Source organism: Notolepis coatsorum (assembly GCF_963971535.1).
Source record: "Notolepis coatsorum genome assembly, chromosome: 7".
Lineage (NCBI taxonomy): Eukaryota > Metazoa > Chordata > Actinopteri > Aulopiformes > Paralepididae > Notolepis > Notolepis coatsorum.
In genome coordinates, this window is record NC_140171.1 from 4511437 (window position 1) to 4522099 (window position 10663).

A 10663-nucleotide genomic window follows, 5' to 3' on the forward strand; every position below is an offset into this window, starting at 1 on the left:
AATTGAACCAGGTACGGGGAATAGTGCCCAGAGAAAGACTTTCGCCTTGTTTACATCAGGGTCCCTCATTTTCAATTCATCATGACATTTATGACATTACACAACATACAGATATATCTGACTATCTATGTATACGTTATGATTATTGACTGTCTACGTATAATTGTTGACTATCCATCTACTTTATAATGGCTCAGTAAAGCTCAGTCGACCATCGGTTGTTGTCGACACTTTCCACAGTAAGCATTCGGCAATTTCCTGCTACGGTTAGGTCATAAATGCCAAACACGGGCTACATTCACCCCCCGCCGCCTGTGGATTGACGTGGCATTAGCCAAATGCCTTAGCGTTTACTTTTCACGAGGGGGTAACCAGGCAACCGGGGCCCTCTCGCATCAGACACAAGAGCCTGAGAGAGAGCGCGCGGCGGGCGACGCTGCTCGCTATATTTGGACCTGCGTAAACCTCTCCTTTTTCTTTTTTCCTCTCCTCCCCCCAGATAGAGGCCCCGGGAGTCAACAGAATGCACGTCCCGTTCTTGGAGTTGGCTGCTGGGCTTGTGATTAATGGAGGCCGAAGCCTGTTTTCTGTCTAATTATAGTGAGTGCAGCTGCTAGATTTGACCCGCCATCGTCGTCGCCCCCCCCCCCCCCCCCCCTTCCCTCCACCACACTCAGCTTTCCCCTCTGCACACCTTTCACATTCTCTCTCTCTCTCTCTCTCTTTCTCTTCCTACTGCCACGGCAGCGAAGGCTCTGGAATGTTTGCAAGGCTATTGCTACCCCATCCCCTTACTACCCCCCCCCCCCCCCTCCCCTCTGTCTCTCTCTCCTTCACTGGCTTCTTCAAGAGGCAGGCATGCAACATCCCCTTACTACCCCCCCCCCCCCTCCCCTCTCCCTCTCTCGCTCTCTCCTTCACTGGCTTCTTCAAGAGGCAGGCATGCAACATCCCCTTACTACCCCCCCCCCCTCTCCCTCCCTCTCTCTCTCCTCCTTCACTGGCTTCTTCAAGAGGCAGGCATGCAACATCCCTTACTACCCCCCCCCCCCTCTCCCTCCCTCTCTCTCTCTCTCCTTCACTGGCTTCTTCAAGAGGCAGGCATGCAACATCCCCTTACTACCCCCCCCCCCCCCTCTCCCCTCTCTCTCTCTCCTTCACTGGCTTCTTCAAGAGGCAGGCATGCAACATCCCCTTACTACCCCCCCCCCCCCTCTCCCCTCTCTCTCTCTCCTTCACTGGCTTCTTCAAGAGGCAGGCATGCAACATCCCCTTACTACCCCCTCTCTCCCACCTGCCTGCCTCCCCGCCTGCCTGCCTGCCTGCATGTGCAGCATGGATGTGATGCTAGCTCACTTGTTGCTAGGCTGGTTGTTGCTCCATGTGGCCAGACGACTACAGAGATATACACTGGAGAGAGAGAGGGGGGGAGAGAGAGAGAGGGAGAGAGAGAGAGAGAGAGAGAGAGAGAGAGAGAGAGCCGTCGCCCTGGCAACGGCAGACTTCAGAGCATCAGTGGTGGCATTTGTGGAGGAGCTAAAAATATGGGGGGTGGATGTTCTCCAGAGAGAGGGCAGGGAGGAGGTGCCGTTACTCCTGACGGCAGAGCGGCAGGGAGGCAGGCAGCTATTGGAAACAATTCACAGAGATGCTGTTCTGGATAAACATATAATATATACGTGTACTGTATGAAGGTACAGTATAATATGTGTACTGTATGAAGGTACGGTATAATGCACCCCGACTCTGGGACTCCCTCCCGCCTCAGTCCATCAGAGACTCCCCCACACTCTCCACCTTCTTCAAATCCCGTCTCATAACCCACCTGTTCTCCCTAGCCTTCAACCCCCCCCCCCCCCCCCCCCCCCCCCCCCCGCCTCCAACCTGTTTAATGTTTGTTCCTGTGGCTGTGTTTCTGTGTTATCTCATGCTGCTCTCCACTGTTTCCCCGTGGTCTCATGTTCCTTTGTTTTACTATGTTCCTCTGCCTATTGTCAGCGACTTCGGGTCCTTGAGAAGCGCTATATAAATAACATTTATTATTATTATTATAATATGTATGTGTGCCGTATGAAGGTACAGTATAATATAGTATGTGTACTGTATGAATGTACAGTATAATATAGTGTACTGTATGCAGGTACAATATAATATGTCTACTGTATAAAGGTACAGTATAATATAGTATGTGTACTGTATAAAGGTACAGTATAATATAGTATGTGTACTGTATAGTTACAGTATTATATGTCTACTGTATAAAGGTACAGTATAATATAGTATGTGTACTGTATAAAGTTACAGTATAATATATGTCTACTGTATAAAGGTACAGTATAATATATGTCTACTGTATGCAGGTACAATATAATATGTCTACTGTATAAAGGTACAGTATAATATATATGTCTACTGTATTAAGGTACAGTATAATATATATGTCTACTGTATTACGTTACAGTATTATATATGTCTACTGTATAAAGGTACAGTATAATATGTCTACTGTATAAAGGTACAGTATTATATATGTCTACTGTATAAAGGTACAGTATATATAGTATGTGTACTGTATACAGTTACAGTATAATATGTGTCTACTGTATAAAGGTACAGTATAATATGTCTACTGTATAAAGGTACAGTATATATATATGTGTACTGTATAAAGGTACATATAATATATATGTGTACTGTATAAAGGTACAGTATAATGTAATGTCTACTGTGTAAAGTTACAGTATAATATATGTATGTACTGTATGGAGGTACAGTATAATATATGTCTACTGTATTAAGGTACAGTATAAGTAGCGTAACTAGTTTAACTCTACTGTCGCACAAACAATGCTTTCATTCATCTTTCACTCGTCTCTCTTTAACTACGTCATAATAATTGCGTGAACACTTAATGTTGCAATCTGTTAAATAAAGTTTTCATTCATTCATTCATTGTCCTTGTGTTACATAAAACCCAGCTGTGGCCTCGTGCAGAGGAAGGTGGTAAATACATGTTAAGATATTCAAAATCGTCACAGCAGTATAGTTTGTTTATACTTCAGAAGTATGATATTTAAACATGGTCCCCAAAATGAATGGAAGCGAATGAGGAGCCTGACACCTGGGAGGAATGGGGGCGTGTTGCAGCGTTGCGGATGTTTAAAAAATATAATTTAATATATAATATAATATAATAATTTGTGCTTCACCTAAAAATTGTCAGCAGCCTCCACTGATGTACAGTGATTCAAACCCCCTCAATGTGCAGTTTCTAGTTAATCAGTCAGCAGCCTCCACTGATGTACAGTGACGAGTGAATCTGGAAGTTGTTTTAGGACGTTATGAATAAAAAACGCGAAATAACATAATATAACGTTACAATGTACAGTTTCTAGTTAATCAGTCAGCAGCCTCCACTGATGCACAGTGACGAGTGAATCTGGTAGTTGTTTTGATAAATATGTTGTGTATTCGCGCGATTCGGACATAACATTACATTTCCGCAAGGGACCTCTGCCACTCGCGCCGCGCTGCAACACACAGGAGCGGCAGGGGGCGGGCTAGCGCGCGGTCACGTGGGCGTCGTGGCCAATCAGAGAAAAGCTGAACGCAAGTGCGTTACCTTAAGTGTTCACGCTATCAGGGCATGTAATTGTCTTCCAAGTGACATAAGAGGTGTAGCAAGCTTCAAAAATAAATTAAAATCTTACGTGAGCCGTATATATTTAGATATAATTTGTTTGTGTGTGTGTTAATGCTGTTGCGTTTACTCGGTTGGTACGGCTTGCTATGTTTTAACTGTATTATGTTTTAATTGTACTGTATATTATGTTGTTGTAATGTTGTAATGTCGTCTCGGACCCCGGGAAGACTAGTTGGCGTCAGCTAATGGGGATCCTTTGCTAATAAACAATAAACAGTATAATATGGTGTACTGTATGAAGGTACAGTATAATATGTATTTCTACTGTATGCAGGTACAGTATAATATATATGTGTAGTGTATAAAGGTACAGTATAATATATGTGTCTACTGTATAAATGTACAGTATAATATGTCTACTGTATAAATGTACAGTATAATATATGCGTCTACTGTATAAAGGTACAGTATAACATGTCTACTGTATAAAGGTACAGTATAATATGTGTCTACTGTATAAAAGTACAGTATAATATGTATGTGTTCTGTATGGAGGTACAGTATAATATATACGTGTTCTGTATGGAGGTACAGTATAATATGTATGTGTTCTGTATGGAGGTACAGTATAATATATACGTGTACTGTATGGAGGTACAGTATAATATATATGTCTACTGTATGCAGGTACAGTATAATAATAACCTACGGGGGTGAAACCAGCTGACTTGGGGTGCTCTTACTCCTCGTTTCAGTTATATCCTACACAGCCAACGACATACGCTCCTGTAGCTGGGAGTCAGGAAGGGTATAAGGAGGAGGAGGGGGGGGGGGGCGCCGCCTCTGACGAGGACAGCTGAGCAAACAGAGGAGAGAGAGAGAGAGAAGAAAAAGGCAGAAGTTCTCTCTCCCTCTCTCTGCACACCACGTAACTCGAGCAAACCTATTAATCTCAGACGAGCCGAGCCGCTCTCTCCGGCCTGCCTGGCCTCGCTCGGGGTGTCGAGTTTCGGTGACAGATGAAAAGAGAAGGGAGACGACGACGCGGCAGGATTCCCCAGGCGGGCCTCGAGCCCGGCGTCACACATGAGCTGGTCTGGGAGCGCGAGAGAGAGAGAGGGGAGGGGAGGGGGTAGTGGCAGTAGTGGTGGGGGTATAGCTTTTTGAGTCCGGTTTTTGCAGTCTGGCTGTTTGACATCAAAGGAAGCAACCCCCACACACACACCCCAAGAGAACCCAGGAAATCTGTCTTCAGTCGAGCCACGTTGTTGTTGTATAGACTCGCGGCGACACGGGGGGATAAGGGGGAGAGCGAGTCCGTCGAGAGAAGAAAGAAAAAAAGGACCCGACCGGAGAGAGAAAACACACAACCATCTCCCCCCGCCGACCACCGACGTTTCTCTGCGTGTGTGTGTGCACAAAACACACGCCCTGGGGGGGGAAGAACCTCGCAGCCAACACGGGAGAGGAAAAAAATTTAAATAAAAAAAAATCTCCAAATCCGTCGTCGTCAAATAAATGTCAATGAACGGATGCGCGCTCGAGGGGGCAGGCCCAGGGAGGGACGCCACACATCGCCATATATAGTAATGCAGCCGCGTGAGAGAGGAGACCTGCCGCGCGGTGTGCTCTGGAAGTACGCCAGGAAAGGGTTAACTGGGTTTCTCTCTCGCCGCTCCTCTGAATGGCGGCTGAATGCGAGAGGGCTTGGGAGCATAAACACAGGCCCCATTCATCCCCCCTCGCTGTGTGATCAACCTTGAACAGTGGAAGGCGTGTTATTGCCCTGGAGGCTATGGTAGCCCAGATGAGAGGGGGCAGGGGATGGGGGGGGGGGAGGCGGTGACTCAGGAATTCCACCGAGGCGCACGTGACCCTCCGGGGCGCTAGTCTTTCTAGGTTGCACTCCTGTCTCCCTTTTTGCAGATTTTCGACGAAAGCCTTCGAAACTCCTCACTCGCCGTCTTTGACGAACGGCGGTGCGGAGAGGAGCATGTTGTTTGTGACGGGGGTGGGGCGTCACATGGTTTGGGGCAGTGTGGTTTACGGTGTCTCACACACCGAGGGTTTGTTTACACTTTTAAAATATATAGGCTGGGGAAAAAAACTAGGTGGCACCGAAGCTACTACTGAATAAAATATATATATAAATATATAGGCTGGGGAAAACAAACGAGGTGGCACCAGGGCTACTACTGAATAAAATATATATATAAATATATAGGCTGGGGAAACAAACGAGGTGGGCTACTACTGAATAAAATATATATATATAAATATATAGGCTGGGGGGAAACAGAACTGAAAAACATCCAGCAAAACGCAATTCCGCGTCAACAGAATCCATTTCACCCGACGAAAAAGGATCTTTCATGGTTTCCATGCACTGTAGAAACGTGTGGGATGTTTTGAAACAGTCCCCCCCCCCGGGGCCAGACTACGTGAGGCGGCCATATCTGTCCTCGTGACGGGGGCCTGTCGACTTGAATTATGTGGAAGAACCGGTCAAAGGCAAAACTGCAAGTTCACACATAATACTCCTCGAGACGTTTAGACGTTCAGGGAGTGGATCAGCGCCCGGACGAGGACCGCTTGGAAAACAAGCCGTGCTGATGATAACATCTGGCCGCCATGAGCCCGCCCCCCCCCCCCCCACCACGTGTCACGCTAGGCCTGCGGACGACCTTTTGTTAGTGATACGAGACGAGTGTAAAAAAATAAACATAAAAAAAAACACAATAAAAAGCTCTCTATATCTCGACACGCAAACAGCTGAGAGCTAGGAGGCAGTCCAACGCGAGGTCGTTAAAACCGAACGAGCGGCACAAAGGCTCCTCGCCGCCACCCGCCCGCCTTTTGAGCGCGAGCAAACATAAACAAGAGCTCCGAGCCAAGTGTCTGCCTAAAATGTGCATATTATTTCCCGTCGTCCCGTCTATTTATAGGGCGCTCTCTCTCTCTCAGAACTTAACCCCGTGTTGCCCGACGCATGGGGGGGCTCAAGACACGAGCCTGGCTGGCACGTTGGCCGCTCGCATGTGATTTACTGCATCTTTACAGGACCTTTTATGCAACGGACATCTATGGCAAAAGCCCTCAGCCCCCCCCCCCCCCCCCTCCCCCTCAGCCCCCCCCCCCCCCCCCTCCCTCTCAGCCACCCACCCTCCCTCTCCCCCTCTGCTTCCACCCACTCCCTGGGACCCATTTTCTTCTCGTCGGAAGGTATTGCATCACCGCCCATGACTGATTCACAATCAGGGCAGTGACTCTTCCCCACAAAGCCTCGCTCACTGATTACGGAAAATAAGCAAACCACAGACAGAAAGGTATTATAACAAGGTCAGAAATTGTATTTGGCAAGATGTTTTTTTTTTCTTTTTTCTTTTTTTTTCTTAAACAAGTGCATACAAGTACAGCTAGAAGCATTTTTTTTCTTTTTTGAAATGTTGCCAAGTGCTGATATTAGTCACATTCTATGTGTAACAGGGACTGCCACCAGACCTAAGAGTACACCGATAGTACATCAAAAGAAAGAGGGGGTGGATGGGGGGAGTAGTCCGTTATGAGTATACATACCTTTTTTTATCGTCAAAAAATATATAGAAACACAACGTATTGAAAAAAAAAAAAAAAAAAAGTAATCATACAGCCATGTTTACGAAGTATACACTTCCCTTCTGTCCAATATGTACATGTCCGTCAAGTTTCTTTTGGGGGGTAGGGGGGGGGGGGGGGTATGCATGTGTGATTAATATTCATTTTGTACTGGTTGTATAAGCTGCTCAATGTTGTTTTACAAAAAAAAAAAAAAAAAAAAGTAAAGAAGAAAAAAGAAATACGCTGGACAAATCTCACGGGTCCCTCTCCTTTTTTACTTTCACGTCGCCCGCCAAGATGGTGGCTATCTCGCCCTGCATGAAGGCCCAGGGTACGTTGGAGCCCACCAGCGGGCACTTCTCCCCGCTGGGGCAGTACACCTCCCCCGTGGCCCCCTGCTGCTTGATGCTCTCCCGGGAGCAGGGGAAGCAGAACTTGTGCGAGGGCACCGACGGGCACTGGACAAAGTGCGTGTCCTCCAGCCGCTCGTGGCACAGGGTGCAACACAGCGGCACGCTGCCCGGCGCCACCGAGGAGGAGTCCGGCGCCGCGCTCTGGGGCGGCACGCCGTGGTGGGGGTCCATGCTCCCGCCGCCGCCCCCCAGCACCTCACGCTGCTGGCCCAGCCTCCTCTGGGCGGCCGAGGAGGAGGGCGACAGGGGGCTGCCGCTGTTCCGCCGCCCCGCCCCTGCCGTGGTGGAGTGCACCTGGTTGGCGTCCTTGGGCGAGCCGGCATTGTCCGCCGCCAGGATGAGCGCCGCCATGGGCGACTGGCCGTTCTGCTGCTGCTGCGCCGCCGTGTCGGGGGGCGTCGTGCGGGAGTGCGGGGAGACAGTGGAGGAGGGCGGGGGGCCGGAGGAGGAGGAGAAGCCAGCCAGGGAGGAGGAGGAGGAGGCCGGGGGCATCTTCAGCACCTCGGAGGGCGAGGGGAGCCAGGGCGGTTGGCCCTGTTCGCCACCGTTCAGCTTGGGGAGGCCACCTTCTCCGTCGGGCTCCGGGGACGCCTTCCGCTTCATGCTCCGCGGGTGCTTCCCCCTGTCTGGAACAGAGGAGGTGGGGGGAGGGGGGGTTAACAAACATTACTACTAGATGCATGAGCATGCATAAGTATGAATAATGAGAACAGGAAAACAGGACATTTATCAATGTGTACAATGTGGTTATGGTTTTGTTTTCTCTCCCTCCCACTGAGTCAGTATACTATCCTCTGCAAAACGTTTGCACGCAGGGGGGACTGAATGAGAGAACCACTTGAGCTGAACCAGACGCTTCAGGCGTCTGCATTACCGAGCGATCTCACTTCAAACGTTGCGTCAACACGCCACGCCGCGCGTGAAAGTTGCTGACACGAGAATGTCAGCCCCCCCCCAACCGTCGGTTCCACGTTTCTTATTGTCGAGTTAATGAAAAAAAAGACCCCCCCCCAAAATCCTACTTTGACCCACCCAACCATGATTTCACATCATTCGCAACGATCATAATGCAACATATTCCAAAAAGTATGCCGTTGGTGACGATCAAAGCATAAAAAAAACGACCCCCCCCGCCCAAAAAAAAAAACTAATTACAGCCGGCGGAGGGAAAATCCTCACCTGTTTTGGAGGAAGCAGCGCTGGTCTCGAACCCCATCACCCGCTGCATCGCCGCATGGTCCTTTTTGAACCTGCTGTCGAACGTGTGCAACGCCATCAGGTCCCGCACCGTCTTGCCCTTACCCATCCACTCCTTGTGGCTATCCGACATGCTGTCCGACATGCTGTCCGGCCTGCTGTGCTTGTTGTCCTTCAGCTCGCCCCCCGGGCCCAATAGGGGCAACAGACCCATCTGAGCCGCGCCGGCGCGGCCGCCGTTGAGCGCGTGCTGCACGGAGACGGAGCCCATGCCGCCGTTAACCACCAGAGGCACCAGGTTAGGAGGCGGCACCGCACCGCTCGTCCTGCGGGGGTTGGTGGGACTCTGGCGGTTCAGCTCCGGCGGATGATCGTCGGGTTTTGGAAATCCGTTCGACGGCACGACGCCGCCGGGGAGACCGTTCGCCGTGTGCCTCCCCCCCGGTGCCTGGTGGTGGTGGTACTCCGGGCCCCCGGTGAGCCGCGGCGGCCGGTCGGAGAGCGGGTAGCGGTCCAGCGGCTGGGGCGGGGGGCGCGAGCCGGGGTCTCCTGTGTGGCTGAGGGAGTGGAGCTCCTTCGCCGCGTGCTGCTGCTGAGCATGTTTCCCCCCCGGCGGCCCTCCTGGAGGAGACCGGCCCTCCTGGTGGAAGCCGTGGGCCCGCTTCAGCTGCCGCGCGGTCTCGATGACAAATTCAATCCGGTCGGCGCCCTCGTAGTTCACGCATCCCCTGCAAACCGGTTCGGTAAAATCCCAAATCATCGCCCACGGCATGCGGGGCAAGTCGCACAAATAGCACGACTGCCGTCTCGAGGCGGCGACCGCCGCGGAGGACATCGTTTGTTGTGGAGGAAGAATAAGAAAAAAGTAGGGAAACACGGGAAATTCTCCAAAATGTCCTCTCTCTCCCCCGCCGTGTCCTTTTCCTTCTCCGCACTATGTATGGGGAGAAGAAGAAGGGGGGAAAAAAACAAAGTCTCGAATTATTTGTATAGTTTCCCTCGAGCCGGAGTAGCCGACAAAACAACCGAATTATACGGAGGAGTTCATCGCAGTTGTGTACTTTTACTACACGGCGCGCGCCTCTCTGTCTCGTCGCGCGGCACAGCGCTGTGCTACAACTCTACCCTCGAGCTCCGTGTCGTGACGTCACCACCGACACCACACTTCCATCCAGAGCCACATCACTGCACTTCCGCGTTACATGGAGCTCGTGGTTGGCGGGGGGGGGGGGGGGGGGGGGGCGCGAGGGGGATAAAATGAATGAATGTTGATTGCACGTCGACGTCGTCCAGGGCTCTTATCAACATTAATTCATTGTATCCCCGCCCTGCACTTTACTGTTACATTTGCACTCTGTTTGGATGCCAAACTTATTATCGTTGTGTACTGTACTTGTGTTTTATGATGATTTATAAATTCGGTGTCTGAAAAAATGCAGATACATGTTTCAAAGTAAATATTTTCAATGCTATAAATTCGGTGTCTGATAAAATTCAAATACTTCTGTCGCTCCTTTGCTTCCATAGTTTAGTAATTAAAAAATAAAATAAAAATAAAAACATTCTGCATCGCGTTGCCCGCGAGCTCGATTTGACTATTTAGCAAAAATCCCTCTATCGCATTCCAGTCACACCGCGCGCCAGACACACGTCACGAGATACGTCACGAGGCGGACAGCCGTTCCACCAACCACACAATTCAACCACTGTTACTAGGGCAGATTTGTATCTTTTATTCACCAGTTAGGAGAGGGACTGTCTGCAACCAAGGAGACTATAAGAGAAGGAAGGGTCGTCGCGTCACCATGTATGT

General features: G+C 49.9%; 1 protein-coding gene across 1 annotated transcript; it reads right to left on the reverse strand.

The window, feature by feature from the left end:
- Positions 1-6970: 6970 nt before the first annotated feature.
- irf2bp2b (interferon regulatory factor 2 binding protein 2b) lies at positions 6971-9940 on the reverse strand. The gene is made up of 2 exons (XM_084318849.1): positions 8833-9940; positions 6971-8279 (listed from the first exon to the last, which is right to left on the reverse strand). Exons 1-2 carry the CDS (start codon positions 9683-9685, stop codon positions 7495-7497), a joined length of 1638 nt encoding a protein of 545 aa, XP_084174975.1. The 5' UTR covers positions 9686-9940; the 3' UTR covers positions 6971-7494.
- Between the last annotated feature and the right edge of the window lie 723 nt (positions 9941-10663).

Excerpts from the sequence above, each read along its gene's own strand:
- irf2bp2b (XM_084318849.1), bottom strand. The coding sequence starts at position 9,685 with ATGTCCTCCGCGGCGGTCGCCGCCTCGAGACGGCAGTCGTGCTATTTG. Across the intron at positions 8,280-8,832 it reads CGCTGCTTCCTCCAAAACAG|ACAGGGGGAAGCACCCGCGG; the intron begins GTGAGGATTTTC and ends CCTCTGTTCCAG.